Here is a 20306-nt window from a genome sequence, read left to right on the forward strand (position 1 = left end):
ACGCGCAGCCCAAACCAGCCAGGTGCAACAGAAGTAATTTCATGTAGAATAAACATACGTGTAAAAAAAAAAATAAACAGATTGAAAGTAAAAAAACAAAACAAATCTTTATATTAGGGCCGAATACAATTTAACATGGAAACTTATCTTTTAAGAACCGCAATTATTTCTTACTACGGGCAATAGACGGCTTGCTAACACACTGTACCTGTTCATCACCAATATATAAGGCTTCCCATTACCTTCCTTCTGCACTGGTTCTTGTGACGAAACAAAATACAATCGACTTCCATTAATTAGACTATGTTGGGACCGTTAAAACTGATCGAATTATCCGGCAGGCCGAATTAAGCAAGATGCAGAAATAAACGTCAGAATATACACATGATTCATAGGCAATATTTGCCTTATTCTAACACCCCGGAATCAGATGCACACCCACTTGCTATGTGCCTAAGTATAAAAAATAAAGTAGGAATGATATTAGGGCTCCTAAACAAAATCGAAATCTAACGAGTAGCCGATTTTTAGCAAAAAAAACTGTTGTTGCACAAACGAGCCTGTTTCGTAAAGTCTGTTTCGCCACATCATTTAAAGTCAGCTCCACCGCATTACATTCGTGCTATGTGGTAAAGCATACAACCATTGCAAAAGCGATTGACTTTTAAAAGCATCATTGCTTTTAAAGAAAGAAAAAAAAAATTAGGAATATTTTTGTGCTCGAACACCCCTACAAATTTTCATTGCTCTGGCTGTACTCAGTACGGATGATAATAATGGCAAACACAGGGTGAGAGAGGACGCATCAAGGCACTGTACCATTCTGTTGCAATGACACTGCCTAAAATGACCATCCTTATGTGTATGGCTGTAATAGCTGTTACATGTAAGAAACATTGATTTAGGGCTTTCAGGTTCAGAAAAGTCATTTTTTCCCTCCTGAGAAAGCCTGGGCATCCACTATGCAGACAAGTCAATAGCAATCCACAGCATTTCGTTATAGGGTAGGATAAGGTTTACTGTGCTGAGCCTGTTCGCGAACTGTCAAAAATGTTTATCAACCATAAGTGAACCAGAAAGAAATTGGAGCGCACTAAATCCGAACCAAAACACCACATTTTTTTAGTTTGACATCCTGCTTTACATTTTTGATAAAGAAAAGCAAAAATGGAAGTGGAAGAAAAAGCAACTTGCAATCACACAAAAGTTGTGGGTTCAGCTCCCACCAGCATAGTTTCTAATCATGTATCAGTTAAAACGTTCCAAAGGCATCATAAGTATGTTTGCATGCTTAGAAAACAAGGATACCTTGAACAACTATGTAGGGTCAGACTCAAACTGAATTGTGATTGGGCAAGTGCCAAGTCACAAAATATATCACCTTTTAAATATTCACAAACCTTTACAAGCCTTCAAGACGATGTGCAAGAAGATTGTGTTAGTAAAATGAGGTTTCAGCTACTAACCAGTGTGCCAAAGGCAAGTGTCCAGAACAGCTCGTGTCGAAACTCCAGCACACCATCCAACGTAGACGCCTCCCGAAGACATTTATCCAGCTGGCCTAACAGGTGCCGTGGAGTCGTCTGCACACACAGAGAAGCGCTGTTTGCAGTAATAACGCAAAACATAACCTGTCATCAAGGCTTCCATTTGGCAGAGCCTTAACTTCTAAGTACGCTACGATCACTTTAAGTGGGCCACAACGCTTGGTCTTCAACCAAAGACTGCAGTATGTTGTAAACATGGCAAGAGAAGAAGTCAGTACAAAAGCACTGCAAATGCTCTGCCACTGAACATTTCTGCACGGTTTAGAAAAAACCTGCAGCATGCAGAATGACAATCTACACAGCATACTGTGCACAGACCTCCAGCACTGATCAGCTATTATCAAATGATGATTCACTATGGTACAGTAAAGGCAGGGTAGATTACCAATTAATAGCAACCAGTACTACAGTCAACGATAAATTTTCCGGTCGACTTCGCAGCACCACCACATATGCCAACAGAGTTAATGTATATGAACACCTGAAATTTCGGACGCAATAAAGCTTCACCGTCTGATTTTCTGGACTTTTTGCCACGACAGCAGGTCTGAAACAGCATTAATCAAAGCCACCAGCGCTGCCAGTTTTATTGCCTCGCCATCTCAAACAAGCGCTCTCGCATGCGGATCCGTTGGCAGCTGTAGCCCCCTAAACAGCAACTCTAGGCCTCGCTACTTCGATGTTTGCTACCACTTGTCTTCCTGTTCGGTGCCGTGTTTTTCATTCAAACAATTCACCACTGTTAATAATGGCGCCGACTCCGCCTTTGTAATACTCGCCAATGGCTTCACAACTCTAAAAGCATGACGCATTCCCAAAGGTCAACATCGCCTCTATACAGAACTGCTACGCAGTGAAGCATATCAAGTGTGGGCAGGAGCAATTGTCACGGGATACGGTTTGTATCCCTTAGTAACACACGCATGAAGCAGCCGTCTAACAGTACGAGAACCAATGTGCTTAATAGGCGCACTGGCAGGCCTTCAGAGGTATTTCAGACGTGCCCGTGGCAATTTCAGCCGTTGGGGGCCGTAAAAGGCATGCATCCGATTTTCCAGACGTTCTCACGGTCTCTAGAGGGCCTGAAAAATCGGACGTTAACTGTATACACACCACCTCTACACCCTGACATTCACCGACAAGAGCAACTACTGGCTAGATCTTAGCTTTACAGAAAGAATGCGACGAGACAAACATGAAGCAAACAGTTAGGCTTCAACACACATCAGAAACTCCATCGATAACACATGAAAGCACTCACATTTCACTACATTTGACCACACTTCACACCATCCCCAGCAGCATAGTTGTCACAAAATTTTTCTTACATGCAGCACACTATTTGTCATTTCCCTTAAGCTTTTCACAGAGCTAAGAGCGGCTAATTCTGCCAAACAATCTCAACAAAAGAAATTCTAGCAGCTGCCTTTACATTAAGATAACACTCTGGTTTTTAAATCATGACCTTTAGTTCACAATTTAACTCAAAAGACCAAGCAGTAAGAGACTCTCGGCTGCTTACCTGAAGCAGAACACAGGCGCAGTGGATGCTCACGGGTAGCATTGTAGCACAGCACATGATGGCAAGAAGAACCGCCGTCACGGTGTCAGCATGCTGCCAGCCACTGCACCGCAACAACCAACATTCAATAGCCCTTTGGAAATGCTTCATTTAAAACTTTTGATCAAGCAACCAGAATGCACTCATTGCATGGTCATCATTTTCCTAGAAAATATTAGAGACGTGACCAGGCATATACTGCGAGACAGAAGTCATTTGCTAACATGCCAATTTCTAAACAAAGGGTGAAAAAAGCATAAGCGTCTGCAATCGTATAGTTTCCTTGTATGATAATATCTACACATTTTTATGTGTGAGAAGGTACTAAACGAAATCATCTGAACACATGACAAAGATGAAAACATTCACATACATTAAAATAAGCAGTGTTTTCTGAACATAATGCAGGCAGTGAAAGGCTCTTACAGCTGGAGCAAGTGCAAATGCAGGGAAATAGAATTATCAGGTTGATTTCCAAGAATTTTGGTGGCCTTTTCAGAGCACTGAACACCCACATAGCTACTGTAAGGTCGTTAGACCGAAACTAGCAGGCAAAGGACCGCAGCCACACGTCCAACAATTGTTCATTGCTCTTCTCCAAGTCTATATGTATTTCATGCAATGTGCTAAACAGTACTGTACCTGTTCTCTGTCTCACCATATTTAAAAAAGTTCCCTTATGTCTCACACTGACACAGAGAGGGCACCTCTACACGTCGGTATTAGACAACATACAACCTGCACGAACAAGATATGAGGGACTTTACGTAAAAGGCCCTCATTGATGCTGAAATGAGGACTAATGCACAAATACGTATGTGAAGCACACGGAACCAGTGGGGAGCAAGGCTGACAAAGAGGTGCAGACAAAGAGAGCCATCCTAAAAACCAGATTCAGAAAAGCTTACTCTTCAGACACAACTAGCAACAACATGCTCATGCACATGGAACCCACTCTCGCTACCATTTGGGTACCAAGTTTGGGTAAGTTCAGGTGCCGAATTAATCAGCACACCATAGCTACCCCTGTCTGAAAAAGAATCACATTTTCTTAATGTAATTTATTTTGCACATTGCATTCTTGCTTGAAAAGAAAAAAGGGCAAGGTAATGTCCGGAGGGCAGGAAATAGTTCATGCCATTACAGTAGTTAGCTAAGAGACCATACAGGTGCCAATTAGCACGCACGGAAGCTACCTACTTACTAGGAAAGCAGCAGCGTATGGCAGAGCAGGAGAAGGCATGCCTCGGCCCACCCCAGGAGAAGGATGGGATTCAGACGGGGCAGCAACAGTCCAGAGAGCCCTGGCACCACACTGCACACGCTGCGCACAGTAACAAGGGGCAAAGTAGCAGTTACAAGACTTTTTCTCCGGAAGGAAGCTGGTAGCACAACAATGTAATGGTCCCCTCACAAGGATTGGGCATTGCAAACAGACAAGTCTCAGATGCAGATTTCACTCTAAAAAAAAAAACAACTGCACTTCTGCTTCCTGGTTAAGCAGCGCCATCTGGCGTCCACCCTGATAAGTTCCATACACTGGCGCTGCTTACTTTCGTACCACTGCGGAAGGTACAGTTTCCCTTCTCTAAAGTTGGTTCTTTATTCTATGAGAGCGTTGTGGCATCGTGCAAGCAACGACTCGCGTCATGCTGAAGCTCGGATAAGAAAGACACCTGGTGCTCAGCATAGAAGAAAAATTAGACATCGCTTGTGCTATCGAATGTGACACGAAGAAGTCGGCTCTGGCACGCGACATGGGTCTACTGTTGACTACGGGAACAAGAACAAGAAGGCTACGGTGTGGCATTTGGAATGCAAAGAAGTTGCTCGACAGCACTGCTGCGACCGTGAAGAGATGTCAGCTACGAGGTTTGACTTTTCGCCATCGTTGCCTCTGTTGTTGCCTAAGTGTCACCTAGTGACAGTGATGAGGACGACATAGAAAGCGACAGGATGGGCAATTCAGGCCCGACAGTGACAGAAGCTGCGCATTACGTCAGCCTCACAAATGGTAAAATCACGAAGAAAACAGCACCCCGCAATGAAAGAGGTGCCCCGAGACTTCTGCAACGCTGCCGTGCCCGTGCATGGAGAATGTGCAACATCAACGAGGAATCTGCCATGCAAGTGTTTGCCAAGAAAAGGGAGCTGGCTGAAAAGCTGGCTTGCAGCTTCAGTAAGTTTGAGGCCGCTGTCGTCACTGCTAGGCCGCCTTGGCATCAAACGAATATAACACTTTTGTCGCACGAAGTGAATAAATACTGCATGTTTATTCTCCTTCATCGCACTCTCACAGAGTTCCGTTTTTGACAAGAAAGTGGGCGATCTCATGCTATTTTGGTTAAGTAGTACTACCGTTTAGACGTACTTTTTCCGAGCTCCGGCCAACTGCAGTTTAATGAGGTTTCACTGTATACAAGGATATATGTATTCAGTGGCTAAGTTCAGGCTAAGTGAATTGCATTCGTATAGGTAGATAAACAGCAGTTCAACAGCTTGCCCCTATGAAAATCAGGGAATTTTACGCTCTTGTTTGAGCCAGGCTTTCTGGTGGACAATATTTTGCAGAACACAGTTTGACCTTCCCATCCGTCGTTGCAGCCTCACCTATGGCTAATGTCGGTCAGATGCTCCTGGAGCCAACTGGAACTGGACGCCTGCAGGACGCTGGCCAGCGATGGCTGCTGTACACTCAGCTGTACCAGCAAGTGCCAGCACAGACCCAGCACCATACCTGGGAGCAGACGACCACTGACAACAGGAGACAGTGCATGACCATCCTTGCGATGATGAAAGATTTTCCAAGGAATAAAGTCTTTATTTGGTCTCTACAAACCCTGCATAATAATTGTATAATGTGCATATTTGTTGCTATGTTTACGAGTTACTGCACTGTGTTCATGCTCTAGTACTGTAATATTACTGTAAACCCTCCTCAGTAGTTTCTTGTATATAGAAAGACAAAAAAAGGAGGAAGGAGAACAAGAGCCGCAGGCATTGTAACTGTCATCCACTTTCCAGTGGAGATCTGAACTGTTGACATGGGTAAGCGTAAGAGAATACGAAGAAGAAAGTAAAACAGACATTAAAAAAATAATAGGAGTTACTTGTGTGGTAGTACACGGGGACATAACTAAAGATACAAGAAAAGTAAACAGGAACAAATGATCATGCAGACAACCCGGTCCTTGCCATGAAATACAAACACATACATTCACTGTCCCCTCCATGGAGCCCCCAGAGTGGTATAATAAATAAATAAATAAATAAATAAATAAATAAATAAATAAATAAATAAACACTGTTGCCTTGTTAACAAGGAAGGCATTAGAAGGGAGAAATCAGCCTTGTCCTGACGCATCATTCCCACTCAGGGGCAACAGCTCCATTAGCAATTATTGCAGTAAAGCCTCTATGAGTATTCTAATTTATTGGGGAATATGTGACCTGTAAGACACCTAGATTAGGTATCTTTCAGTGAAAGGCTAATCAGTGGGCTTAGGTTCCAAATATAGACTGCCGTAAGTATTTGAGAGCTGATAAAGTGTTTCCCCTAAGAGTGAACGACTCTGTAAACCTGCTGTGTGCATGCTGTGACACAGGAAAAGGTGGCGGCAGGAAAGGCAATGACACTGTTTGGACCATAACATTGACAACCTATCACATACTCGTGAGAGCAGGTTTTGCTGAGCAGGAACTGCCCCAATTTAACTGCCATCCATTAATTGATAGAACAATCAAATAGTTGCATGCAGTAATAACCAGTTAACTGGATGCCACTCATAAACAGTCAGCGTATCGTAACGTTTTCTGCCATGGCAACAAATATTTGTGCATATAAAAACCTGCGGTAATTGCACAAAGGTCTGTAAGAAAAATGGGCAGCATCCCTCCTCACCTGTGAACATCAACTGGCTCCAGCAGCCTCTCCAAACTGAAAAACATACGGAAGTCACATTTCAGCTACCTATGTAATAAACCAAAACAGTACTCATATTTTCATATTAAGTATTGTGGGATGTTTTGTAGTAGACAGCACCTATATCATTTCCATTTTGTTCACTGCCAATGTTAAGCGTTGTGTATGCATGTACTAATATGACTTTCTTTTGTCATTTAGGAAGAGTTCACTGCAAAACAATAATTCTGCTGTTCTTTCCATCGAGGTGTATTTGATCTTTTAAAATCTTTTTTTTTTTTTGCATTTGCACACTGCCACAAAGAGGTTCCCAAGGCTCTTAAAACTGCAATCAGCAGCTTTTCTCGGAAATCTCCACCGTCACCTTTTAGAATGTTTCTGGTGGAATAAAACAGTGTCCCTTTAATGTGCTCTCATGTCAGGATTAGCAGTTCTGAGCTCTGTATGCTGATGCAAACTCTATGAACAGATTGAAGCTATGAGCACAGCTCGGAACTCAACTTGCAGGTACAGGCGCCGACAAAAGTGGTACACTGCATCGCGACGCCATCTACAGGCGGCATCTGGGATCGACATGCCTGCAGATAATAAAGGGCACCGATTGGCTGTCTCGATCCCAGATGCTGCCTGTAGGTGGCGTTGCGATGCAGTTTGCCGTTGCTCGGGCACGCGCTGCGTGGAGTATACCACTTTTGTCGGCCCCTGTACATTCTAGCAATTGTGATGTACAGCACAAACAGTTGCTAGTGGCAACTTATGTAAAAATTTGGTTGCACAGTGCTTACCTTTCCTTCAACACTAAAAACGAGCCAAGTTGCGACAATATTGTGCTGGCCAAGATGGCTAAGACTTCCCATCTTCTGTACCTGGATTGAGAGAAGGAAGTGTGTCACACATTCTCTAAACACCCAACAACAGATGTCCTAAAATAATGTGAACTGAACCAAAATAGATCATAACTTCAGACTAGTGCTGCTAATGCTTTTCTTGGTCACATTTTCAATGACGAGTTCATTCGCCCTTAATTTTTGCACCACGAGATGTTGACCTCTACCAACTGCCTGTTTGACCCTTCACCAATTACTAAATGTGTGTTCGAACACAAGCAACTGAAGACTGCTTCAACATTTTTGATTATGCCACGGGCACTTCGAGCCTGTCCAATAACATTGCTGGTATAAACGACTCCGTTCTCACCGACAAATATGCCAGTCGTGACAAGTAAAATGTTCATGCACCCGTTTTTTTTACTGTATTTTGCAACAGAAGTTCACAGAAAGGATGAATAAAGCACTCAGCAAGCATCCGCTTTATGCACGCTTCCTGTTTGTTTGTGGCATCCCTACGCATTATTACTGTAGCACATACTTTTTTTTTAGAATCTACCAAAAGTCTACCTTCGCATTGTGTTCGTGGCCACATTATTTACATGCAAATAAGGTAAACAAATAAATAAGAAGGGAAAATATCAAACACTATGCAAGCGATAGATAACTATAACACATGTCAAAAGGTTGTGCTGCTTTCCAACTAGTTAGCTGATGGGAAGACAGGGATGCTAATTAGCAGCAATGACTTCTTGAACAAGGCTCATCACATACAAGGAAATCGGCTTCACACCACGTAAACAAATACACATTTCAATGGCAAGACTTACCCAAAGCTGTAGGTTGGTCCCGGCTTTTGCTGAGACACCCACATGCCCAGCAAGCAATTCCCTAAACTATAGAGAGTGGAGAAAAAGAAATATTCTTTCAGAGAACTGCTACTGTTGCAAACATTCACATGCAGAATATGCAGCCAACACAGTAGGCAAAATGTTCAACGCTTGCCGTGAGCACTAAGTTGCATCTCAATGAGAGCAGCTGACAAAAATTATTGCATCAATTTGCTTTTAGTTTATTCAAGTTTTAACTCTGTAGGCAGTTGAACCCAACTGAAGACACCCTGCGAGCACAAGAAGCAGAGCCAATGTAAACCCAACATATGGGGCCAGACTGACCACACATTAGGATGCACTGGTGCTAAAAAAAAAATTATGGGCTTTTACGTGCCAAAACCACGATCTGATTATGAGGCATGCCGCAGCAGGGGACTCCGGAAATTTGGACCACTTAGGATTCTTTAACGTGCACTTAAATCTAAGTACATGGGTGTTTTCACATTTTGCCCCCATCGAAATGCAGCTGCCATGGCCGGGATTCGATCCCACGACCTCATGCTTAGCAGCCCAACACCATAGCCACTAAGCAACCACAGCGGGTGTCACACACACAGGTGCTACGTTGGGCCAACATTGACTGTGCTTTACCTGTAATATTGGCCCCACTTAATGTCAGGCCCTGTACCTGTCAGTAAGCCATTGCTGTCCACATTATTTAGTTTGTGTGCTAAAGCTTCTGCTGTTGGTCTGTTAAGGTTCTTCTGCTCCTGTTGGTGCAGTACTTGCTACCTTGTGAAGAATGGGGTTATTAGCGTGATCAAATCAATTGGTAGTCAATGCTTGTTCTGTCAATGCGTGTTTCTTGCTCCGCTTATTTTTAGCATTTTTTTTTTTCCGTATTCAGTGTTCCAGCATGTCTGACCAACTGGCTCAAGCTAGAGTTCTACTATAGACAAGCACCTGTCTGCAACAAGCCCATTTTAGTGGGTACAATTTTGAAATTGTGGGAAAATCGGGTGGCCCCTTTGTTCATGTAATTTTTTCGACATTCAGAGGTGCTGAGCTTCCTTGTGAAATCACACATGCGGCATGGACGGGGAGCCAATAAGCATGCGTACAGTCAGACGCATCATTGAGGTCAGAGAAGAAATGGCACACATGACAACAGTTTCTAGATTGATTTACTTTGGTTTCACCAACACAGGGTGCCATGAATAATTCAGTTTTTCCCTAGGTGCTCACAAATGTGAAAATCGCAGCCACCACAATCGGTGCATGTGAAACTGCGCTGTGACATTCTCATTTATGGAAATCACATTGTGAATTTGTGTGTGAAAGACATCAGTCCTAATGGTTGGCTTCGTCTTGCTTTCGTGCTGCATCTCTGGTTATCATGGATTATTAACTACCCTGTTCCTACTAAGCCTTGCTTGATTTCCAAGCTGAGGCACTGATGCTGTTCTGTAAAGCAAGAAATACCCTACACTGCTACTAAAATTATTTTGACAATTTTTATGCAAACATACTTATTCCTTTCAGGACGGCAAAGGCTATTAGACAAAATCACCATGTAATGCTCACCAGAGCAGGTCAAAGAGTGTCAGCTGGGTAAAAGCACCAAGCGCTGCAACAAAAACGCAGAATTAGGCTCTAATGCATAGGAAAATTGAAAAATTAAGAGAAACAAATTTTTAAGCATGGAGAAGCGCTATGATCAATACATCTCACCTAGACTCCCAGACGACCGGCTCCAGTATGATAGAACGGAGCTACACATAATGTTTCCTACCATCAGCCACATGACCTTCTTTGCCTACACAGAAGACACATTGAATTTTTCAGTGCATTTTATTTGCCAGAGCTCTGGGTTAGGGTGCAGGTAGCGTGCACATAAGCAAGGCACATAACTAATTACATGCACCATCAGCACAGAAATGAACATGAAAGGAAAACCAACACATATTTCTGCCACTGATGCCATAGAGAGAATCTCAGCTAGACCACAGCCCTTGCATATCTCTGCACGCTTTCTGCTAACATGCCATTTTCATCAATGAGTTTCTATGCATGAAACCACGCAAGTAGTGTCATTGAGTTGTCATTACTACTGACGGCATATCAGTGGTAGGTACTGTCACTGAGGCAATTATATTCTGCAGAAATTAGTTATGAGTTAAAGTTGCAGTGTAACATGTTGCACAGATAACAGCAAGGTGTACTTTGAAGATTTCATTCCTAAGACAAGTCAAGGCTGGAATCACCTTCTGGTGTTCCCCGATCACGACGCATTCAAGCCTTTCTGTGCCTATCTGCTGCTTTGTCAGTCTTGTTTATTTTGTGTATTTTCACTCCTCTCTTTAGCAGCTAGCTGTACGGCCCCGAGAGTAAACAAATAAAATTAAATATACTGAAAACTAGAAGGTATGTAAGATTGATTAAATTAATTATTAATTAAATTGAGTGGTTTTCCTTCCCAAAACCACGAAAGGCACGCCGTAGCGGGAGACTCCGTATTAATTTTGAACAGCTGGGGTTCTTTAACGTGTGCAACTAAAAATCTAAGTACACAAGCGTTTCTGCATTTCGCCCCCACCAAAATGCGGCCGCCGCGGCCAGGACCGAACAAGTGCAACATTTGTGACGAGCACTTATATCGCGTCATGCGTTCACGCGAGCGTTTGACAACACGCCGCAAAACTTACTGAAGGTTCCTTCATGACAGGCCGCAATTCAGTCAGGAGGGTGCCAACCAAGCCGAGAGCGGGCTTCCTGAAGGGTTGGAATAGGCCCTGAAAAAAAAAAGATGTGGGCGCGTTGAGTAAATACTGACCGAAGACATGCTCACTCACGCACGATCTATATCTTTATTACTACAGCAGTGAATGGCGGCAGCGCAAGTATAGTCTCCACGTATCCACTACTTTCATTTTTGGTCTTGTGGCGTCCGCGATTTCTAGGACGCTCGAGCAGTCAAATCTAGATTCCCGCGACACTTGACTAAGCACGCGCAATCGCCGGCACGCTTCATCATCACGCGCAGGTTTCATCTAGTTGCAACTTACCGTAGGGTGCTCATCCTTGGAGTTCATCGGCGCAACACGTTGCCTCAGATCCGGCAGCTCGTTCTGCATTGCGACTGTGATGCACAAGCGCAGGTGTCGGCAAGGTCCGAGCGGCTCACGGCGTTTTCATTTTTGCAGCGCTGCCAAGCCAATCGCACGAGGACGAAAACCAGCGTAGTTCTCAAAACGAACGTAACGGTCCCCTTGCGGTGTTGTGGCACAGAACACCTTCGATTTCACTGCACTAGGTTGCGAGTCGAGGCGGGATGGAGCAGCACAGAGCACCTATCAGTCCTCGCAGCGCGCTTCCCCATGGCTCCCCTCGCACATTTACTTGCACCGCGCTCTACGTCCTGGGACGACTCAGCGTCTCCAAGTCTGCGCTTGTTATTTTAATCTAAAATCAAACTATAGAGTGCAAAGTTACCGCAAACAAATATTATCGTTGAGCCATCTAGCCACAAGGATGTCCCAACCGCTTTTAACCGTCATGGTAACTACGCAACCACCATGACGCGTCACATGTAGCCATGTTAATAAGGACCGTTCCTTCGATCGTGTCGCACAATGAAATTCGGGAGTCGCAACACCTGTCGTACCAGTGTGATCCGAGTAAAGATGTAACCTTACCGCCTAGGTGCGCATATTACGCGCCCCCCACAGTGACCCCATCCTACCCCATCGCAAGGAAGATCGTCGAGGTAGCAAGAGGCGGCGCACGGTTGAACCTTGGGTGTGGTAGGTTCCCGGCCGTTGTGGCGTACCAGGGAACGAAGCGGCTCACGCCGCTGCGAGCGCTGTACGAACCTTTAACATAAAATGTATATGGTACTAAAGCATACATAGTAACTAACCGCCGCAGCGGCGTAGCAACTTGTGTGCCCCTGCAAGATGACGGAAATGGGGGCGTACTGCAGCTCTCAAGGAAAGCAGTGTTCCTGACAACACGGTGGAAGAGCTGCCGCCCATACCATTGCCCATACTAACAGGTTGCCCAGGATGCAAACGGCAGCTGTGCCGACCATCCGACAATTTCTGTGGGACTGCCCAAATCTAATAGGATGCAGTGCTCCGACGAAAGCATAGGGGCTAGTAGCCAGCTTCGTGGATTGCTACGGAATCTGGCATTCTCCGCATGGTATAACCGTGCGGGGAAGCATTCCTCGGTAACAGGGCCATGGAGAAAGGCATTGTTGGGCCTGTCCTCATCTCCCAATTCCCCAACTCCATATCCTTAATAAGCCTATGAGCCATCAACGACATCACTGCCGCGCAGTCGCACGAAGTACTGCCGAATTTGCAGTAAATCGGTCGCCTCTAAGCGACCTGTCGACTGCTACATGACATTTTCGCAGGAACCGCGATCTCATTCGACGCTTCGAATAGTAATCTGGTATTAAATGGTTGTCACACGGCGCACTTTAGATTGCGATTGGCCCCTTTGCATTTTCCCCTGTAGCGCAAATATCACAAGGACGTAGTAGAGGAAAACAAAAATAAACACACACACCGCCGCTGTTCTCTTGCACGTCCCTGTGCTATTTGCGCTACAGAGAAACTGCAAAATGTTACATGAAGCCCAAATATCTACACTGGTGGCTCCTTGGCGCAGGGAAACAATCACGGCCGAGTAGCCCTACCGGCAACACCGCGCGTTTCACAGCAACCGACCGTTAATTACCATAAGTGAAAGATAGATAATCTACGGTACCGCAGCGAATCTTGGGAAAACCTGTCGCTAAGTGTTGCGCAAGTTAATCGCAACTAGTTTCAATCACCTTTTTCGTCCACTCCTGTATTTTTTTTTTTTTTAATTCAACGTTAGTTCGATTAACAGCAACTCTTCGGTTAAGTTGCCCTCTCCCCCAACGAAACTTTCTGCCCTGCAGTGCGAAAGTGGCACGTATAGAGAACCAGTATTTTAGTACGATACCAAATGTGATTCGACCACCTCAGACTACACAATCGTGGCCATTGCATTACCCGAATCACATTGCTTGTCCGATGCTTTGTGGTCTTCCACGCGAACCCGCATTTTCTGAAGGTAATGTCCGCCCGATTGCAGCCTTCAGTGTCGGATCGCACACTGCTTGGCGCTCTCCCCTGGACCTAACAGTTACTTACTCCAGCACTTGCCCACCATCCTACCTGAAGTAACATCCCTCGGTGCAGGGTGGGATAGCTCACGGAATTTGCAGTCCGATGCTCCAGGCTCGCACGGCTCCGCATTACAGTAGTATTCGACCTTGCACGATGCTCCACAGCTCACACGTTACTTGCTGCAGCTTGGGCTCCAGCACGCTACACAGTATTACTTGCAACTGCTCAGGTAGAGTATGGCGACTGGAATTTCGCAGGGCTATTTCAGTATTCCACCTTGACGATGCCAGCCTTCAGAAGTAGTACTTAATCCCCAGGAGAGTATTCAGCCAGACACACATGCACAGAATACCTTCAAAAACCTTTTATTCACAAACATTCCCTCCAAAGACAGAGATCTTACTCTTTAGCAAAGCAACCATCCACTTCTGCACACATTAACAGTATTCCTGTCACTTATCCCTGCACTACTGTATTCACCTTTGCCACTGCACCTCCTTTGAAGTTGCCAATTACCAACCTTCCTTAAACTCTCGGCGGTAGGCTCCACATTAACTAGCTGATGTTTTGACGTGCACTGCAATGCCAGCACACGGGCATTTTCTGTATTAGCTGATGGAACTGCAGCTGCCGGGAATCGTGTGTCGAGCTTGGCAGCAGAACGCCATAGCCGTTGAGCCACCGCACCGAACAATCCTGGAACAGGAGGTGGGGTTGGGCCAAGAGAGGGCCTTGCAAAAACTTACCAAAACACCCAGTGGTGGCAGTAGTGTGTGTGTGTAGGAGACACCTGTAAGGCAGGCTGCAAAAAGGTGGGAGGGGAACATTCTGTGAGTGGCCGGGGCACTACCCGAAGCAACCGACAGCGTACAAATGCCTCGAGAGCGGCGTACGGAGTTCGGCGGGTCTGTCACACGAGCGCACTCAGCAGCAGTAACTCTCGAGACGGGGTGCCTGTTGGCGACCATGGACATTTATTGAGAGAAGAGACGACGACTCTTTAGTAAAACTGGCCCGCTCCCCTCGGGCAGCGACTGCATTCGGACGAGACATGAGGTGGTGGTGGAGGTGGTGTACACAACAAACAAAAATAATGGAACAGAGTGAGACGCTGGCGACGGTGTGTGGCCAGGTTAAGTATGGGTGACGTGAGGAGGCGGAGGGCTCAGGTGCCCCGGTACACGCAGGCGGTCCAGCGGTCGGGCTTCGCAAAGGGTCGGGCGGTCATCACGCGGCGAGGGGGCGCTAGCCGCCGCACGCTACCTCCGACCGAGCGCTAGCGTAACCGTCCCACGGGTCGTCGCTGCGGGGGAGGAGGCAAAGGCGACAAGTCACGCGCTGCGCAAGCGAAGTCACGCGCCACTGCGGCTAGTCGACGCGACACAGCATGCGCGCAGCATACTATACGCGCCTGCCAAACTGCCACAGTGCAGCGGGCACTTCACTCACCTGTTTGGGGGAGACCAGTGGCGCCTAGTAGCCGCCATAGGAGTAGCCGCCCATGCGGTCGGATGACCCATAGCCGGCACCCCAACTGTACCTGTAAAAGAGCGAGACTTGTAGGCAAAGGAACAGCATTGCACTACAGGCATTACAAAAACTGCGCATGCAAGCCAAAGCAACACCTGTCCCTTTGAATATTCCTCATGTGCATTAACACCTAGCAAACTGGGGCTACACGCTCAGGTGGAGGGTATTCTGTAAGAGTCCACCTAGTGGACTGTCCATTTTGGCTGCTGCTGATTGGCAAGGGCCGCTCGTCTCCTCCTCTCATACAGGTGCATCCAATCAGCAGCGCCCAAAATGGACAGTCCACTAGGTGGACCTTTACAGAATACCCCCCCTGGACTACAATTTCGAAGCACATTAGAGTTGCTAGTTCCATCGTATGAAACCAGCAGCAAAAGGGCCAAATGAGTACACCGCCTCAGCTGTAATTTAGATAAGCAAGCCTCCAGAGTTGCTTTAAAGTAATGCCTCAGTTAAGCCTCCCACTATTTTTTACAAAGGCACTGCCTGCCTCAAGACAGGCTAAACGACAGTGCCCGCTGACCCTGAGGCAGGGGGAGGCGACCGGCGGCTGTAGAGGGCATAGTCTGGAGCCGGCCTCCGCTCGTACATGTCAGGTCCCATGGAGGGGGGTCCCGGGGGTGGGCGTCGTGGTGCGTAGGGGTCGTCCCGGCGCTCGTACGGGGCTGGGTAGGGACGTGGCCTGTCTACCATGGCCCTGTATGGGGCCCGGTCATAGAAGTCACCGCCCCGGCGGTAGTCAGCATAACCACCTGGTCCGCCGTTGTAGTAGCCTCCAGAAGGCCTTCCGTCATAGCCGTTCCTCTGCATGCCCTGGCCGTAGGGTGGTCGACTGAAAACCATAAAGGGCAAGCTTTAATTCTCCTTGCAAGAGCTATGAAAAGTACTGATGAACAGAAAATAGCTTGCATACTTACTGCATAAACAATGTGCTAGGAAGAAAATTGGTGCTGTATAGTCTATGTTAGCGGTAACCAAATTCAAGCTGCAAAGCAGGCTATATAATGCTGCAGTGCTAGCATATATTTGAAGTACAGTTCTAAACAAACAAGTACACTTACAGGCACTCTGTGTAGCCCGGGTCGTAGTATGCATATGTGCTACAGGCAAGAAGCAGCATATGCAATTAATTGCACTCTCCATAATTTATATGAAAGTTTCCTAAGCACTCTCACAGTACAAGATAATGTACTACAAGCTGTAAGCATGAATGACGGCATTTCGTTTGAAGACTGTACTGGCACAGTAACTAGCACACAAATATAGAGAGTTGCCGACATGACTGGTCAACGCAAATGCCTGCAGCAATCTTTCCTTCCTCTGCTGGTAAGCTAGTTATGTTATTTTTACATATCAGCACACAATTAAGAAAAACCAGTGCTGCTCACCTTGGTCCTCCCTTGGCTCTGCCAGGTGCTCCAGGCTCTTGGTGAAACTTGCTTGTGGAACGCTGGCAGAAAAAAAAAAATTTTTTTTGGCATCAAGTCCCGAGAACAAAAGACGAAGGCTTTCTTTTGCCAATCGAAGTGCACAGCTGTGGGATCTCTAAAAAATTGTGTAAGCCTATTAGAGGGTTACGTTACTTGTTTAGAGACCACCATTATATAGCCACAAATTGAAGGATGGCTGCCACAAATCAGCAGCCATCCGCAGGATGCGGCACACATACCAGAAATTTTAACCGCGTCTTCAGGATGTAAACAAACGCAACCCCTCTGGCTTGGCAGTTGTCTTTTTGGGTTCAACAAAGAAAAACCATGTGTGCACACACATATCAGCAGCAAGCCTGCTAACTTTAACTTCGAAAATACTGTAGTAGTCAAGGTTGAAGACTGGGCCTGTTGGTATAGCATATTGGGGCTTCGATTGTGCAACATTTAAGTAGTACTGAAAGAATGATTACATGTAATGTTTAGTTTTAGATTTACAGGCTTTGTTCTGAAGGCACTGTGCTATTTTAATAGTCACAGCAACAACCAGCACTACAAGTCTTCAGGTGTATATTCCCGAGATATTCACCATGGCACCCTTAATCTTGAGTGCAGCTACACATTGGCTATAAATTGCTGTTTCTACTGCTTGCGTAGGTTAGTCTTACTAGATTAGCATTTCTATTCTTTATGAACATTATTGGCCTATGGTAGACACAAATGAAAAATAGTAATACATGGGTGTCAACAAAGAAACTTAAACAAGCTAAAAATCTGGCAAGTATATATATATATATATATATATATATATATATATATATATATATATATATATACACATATATAAAAAACTAGTAAGCAGTAGCCAGACTAATGGGCCAGGACCATATAAAGCAAAAAGTAAGGGTCCATGCGACTGTTTGGCAGCTACATTACATTGCCAACAGTTAAAGCTGCAGACCACCAGGAAGAGTGGCACCCTTCTAAACATTGGGGAAACAGTTTAGTTCTGAAACCCAAATGCTTGCAGCAAGCGTGCTACTTTCAATAGCTTCTCAAAAGCTACCACTCACCTCAACAGAGAGTGTGGAACCCATGAAGTTGTAGTTGTTCAAATTCTTGAGAGCTTCTTCTGCCTGCTCCTCTGTGGCCATGTGCTGCAAAATGCACAGGGTACCTCAGTGTTACACAATGTTGCCCATGCATCAATTGCTCGGAGATGAGTGCCAAAAGTCTAGTATATGCAAGTACACTCACCACAAAGCCATACTTATTGATGACATCGCACTCAGTCACTGTGCCATACTTGGCGAAGAGCTCTGAAAGTTCCTCTGTGCGAAGGCCGTCTGGCAGGTGGCCTACAAAAAGCTTTGTCCTCTGCAAAGAAAAAGGCAAAACCCCTTAGCAACACTGCCGATGCCACACACATTGCAATTAGGCAAGTAATAAAAGCCAAAATGGGACATTACTTCCGAAGTCTGCCTATAACGTGGATATTGAACACATGCAGACCTGCCAACCTTAGAATTTAAGCACTACAATGGAATGCAAAAAAAAAAAAAAGTGAATACTTCGAGTTATCCATGTATTCCATGTCTGACATTCATTATCATGGACTGTTCTGTAGGGATGCTATAAACTTGCGATTTGCTCTTCGACGCAGCAACATCTCTGGCAGACAAGGAGAAACGTTTATGAAGTTAAAGGAATAGACAAGTGTGTTTGCTGAACTCGGAAGGCACAAGTTCGAGACTATGTTAACAAAAATGCCTTGGAGGTGAGAACATACCACACCATCACATGAACAGTGCAAAACAAGGCACATTGATGGAGTCGCTGCTGCACTGCTCACTCGGGATGGTATATGAGGCACACTGCACGGTTGTTGAAAGGATTGTGCAGGTGGCTGGTAACTTATGCGAGTTCTGCGTACCGCCTACTGACCTATTGAGTTCTTTACGGGACGCGCATGCGCAGTGCCGACACAGCATTTGCTCCGGAAGCACGAAAAAAAAAGGGGGAGGGGAAGCAGCTTGGCACGTGTTCGCAGATACCGCTAAATTCTGTTCCCGCCTGTTAGAAAACGCTGCATTTTTAAATTTTAACCGTTAGGAAGACGAATCAAGTGTTACTTTTCAAACTGGTACTCCGAAATCCGGGTTGTATTGCTAGCATGCACAACTTACGCGAATTTCGGCAGTTCTAAACCAAACCTGATCGAAACTAGCAAAATTTGGCAACAAATACAACCGTAACCAGAGTAACTTTCAATTGAAAGCACAATAAGCGTGGATCACTACTAATGCTGAGCGCAAGCTGTTCGAAGGATACCTCGGCTATTAGTGCTAGTTTTATAAAAACTACGTCCGACTGTTTGGCAATACTGCTAGTACAACGAACGTGTCGTGCTAAGTCCACGCAAGGTCATCACTGGCCAATGAATGTCCATACGATATCTTGGCAAAGGGAGACAACGGCAGCGTCCAGCGCATACAGTTGCGCCTAGGCGCGCGAAGCCAAGGAAAACACACGGAGTGCCAAACTGAAGTGTACGGCGCACTCGGAAATAGCGACAGCACGCCAGTCCAACTACTCCCAACGGACTTGGGGTGAACCGAACTGGTTCAGGGCTAGCGCAACTAACACAAAGGAGAACAAAAATGCCTCGATCAAGGCACTTACCGGCGCCATGCTGGACGAACCGCTGAAGGGCGGCAAAACCTGCGGAACAAAGTCGAGTTGATGAAATATGCACTGATGCCACGGGCTGCCGCACACGGCAAGGCGATGTGCCTAGGTGAAGACAGCAGTAGCACTAAATTTGAGCGAGCGTGAGGAGCACGCCGGGAGTAACAAGGCTTAGCAACCGCGCAAGCGCCACGCCGGCTAGAAGCCAACGGTAGCACAGAAGTGGTGCCGAACGATAACGCGCGGTCCGCAACAGCGTGGGCGGCGCACAGACTTCAACAAAAAGAAAAGTTAAAATCACTATTTTCTTCCTCTTCCGTCAGTCACCCGGCGTCAGCACACCTCGCTTAGGCTTAGCAACAATGGATTGCGTTGAAGTGAAGTTCGCCGGTGCAGAATACGTGCGTTTACTAAATGTCCTGCCGCTTAACACTACAATCCTTCGCATAGTAAGAGTCAGTAGGTTTGAAAGACCATTACTCACCTGCTCAAAGCAAGGTTCTAGTCAATGGCAAAATCAACGGCACGAGCCTCGCAACGACGCAACAACCACGTACGGGCTTGGCGCGAAAAATGGCGTTGTTTTCCGGGCTACCTTCCTAACTAAAAATGTTCTATCCCACAATGCACTCTGTCCGTGGAACTTTTCTATGTAGAGAAGTGGAGTGACGAGGGCAGTGACTCACTGCAACGCTTCTTGTTTTACGCAGTTATTTACCCACGTTAAGCAATACTTTCGCCTACTCCTGCAAATATGACAATAATCTCTTGTTGAATTGAGGCAGTTACATTATCTTTTGATT

General features: G+C 45.8%; 2 protein-coding genes across 4 annotated transcripts in view; both read right to left on the reverse strand.

The window, feature by feature from the left end:
* LOC126533160 (zinc transporter 6-like) overlaps nucleotides 1-14106 on the reverse strand; it is a 23507-nt gene extending 9401 nt beyond the window's left edge. Inside the window, exons 1-11 of the mRNA XM_050180430.3 lie at nucleotides 11756-14106; nucleotides 11396-11482; nucleotides 10422-10506; nucleotides 10275-10317; nucleotides 8688-8753; nucleotides 7816-7896; nucleotides 7010-7045; nucleotides 5719-5862; nucleotides 4313-4432; nucleotides 3070-3172; nucleotides 1467-1583 (exon numbers count right to left, since the gene is read on the reverse strand). Of these exons, the coding sequence (XP_050036387.1) occupies nucleotides 1467-1583; nucleotides 3070-3172; nucleotides 4313-4432; nucleotides 5719-5862; nucleotides 7010-7045; nucleotides 7816-7896; nucleotides 8688-8753; nucleotides 10275-10317; nucleotides 10422-10506; nucleotides 11396-11482; nucleotides 11756-11824 (951 nt within the window). The 5' untranslated portion in view covers nucleotides 11825-14106. The remainder of the gene's footprint in view (nucleotides 1-1466; nucleotides 1584-3069; nucleotides 3173-4312; nucleotides 4433-5718; nucleotides 5863-7009; nucleotides 7046-7815; nucleotides 7897-8687; nucleotides 8754-10274; nucleotides 10318-10421; nucleotides 10507-11395; nucleotides 11483-11755) is intronic.
* A 91-nt stretch (nucleotides 14107-14197) lies between these two features.
* On the reverse strand, nucleotides 14198-20101 carry LOC126533159 (uncharacterized). 3 transcript variants are annotated; one of them, XM_055071873.2, is made up of 8 exons: nucleotides 19988-20101; nucleotides 19498-19536; nucleotides 18073-18192; nucleotides 17889-17972; nucleotides 16774-16835; nucleotides 15909-16217; nucleotides 15305-15395; nucleotides 14198-14657 (listed from the first exon to the last, which is right to left on the reverse strand). In XM_055071873.2, the coding sequence occupies exons 2-7, from the start codon at nucleotides 19504-19506 to the stop codon at nucleotides 15329-15331; spliced, it is 651 nt and encodes a 216-aa protein (XP_054927848.1). In that variant the 5' UTR covers nucleotides 19507-19536; nucleotides 19988-20101; the 3' UTR covers nucleotides 14198-14657; nucleotides 15305-15328. The 3 variants fall into 3 exon arrangements, with proteins under 3 accessions (XP_054927848.1, XP_054927849.1, XP_054927847.1); XM_055071874.2 differs by lacking the exon at nucleotides 14198-14657 and adding an exon at nucleotides 14807-15158 and having other exon boundaries at nucleotides 15975-16217; nucleotides 19988-20099; XM_055071872.2 differs by lacking the exon at nucleotides 14198-14657 and adding an exon at nucleotides 14807-15158 and having other exon boundaries at nucleotides 19988-20099.
* Nucleotides 20102-20306: the final 205 nt, after the last annotated feature.

Source organism: Dermacentor andersoni, chromosome 7, assembly GCF_023375885.2.
Source record: "Dermacentor andersoni chromosome 7, qqDerAnde1_hic_scaffold, whole genome shotgun sequence".
NCBI lineage: Eukaryota > Metazoa > Arthropoda > Arachnida > Ixodida > Ixodidae > Dermacentor > Dermacentor andersoni.

Coding starts and splice junctions, on each gene's coding strand:
- LOC126533159 (XM_055071873.2), bottom strand. Junction 17,973..18,072: donor TCAATAAGTATGGCTTTGTG/GTGAGTGTACTT, acceptor TGCATTTTGCAG/CACATGGCCACAGAGGAGCA. Junction 15,396..15,908: donor TCGCCTCCCCCTGCCTCAGG/GTCAGCGGGCAC, acceptor GCTCTTTTACAG/GTACAGTTGGGGTGCCGGCT.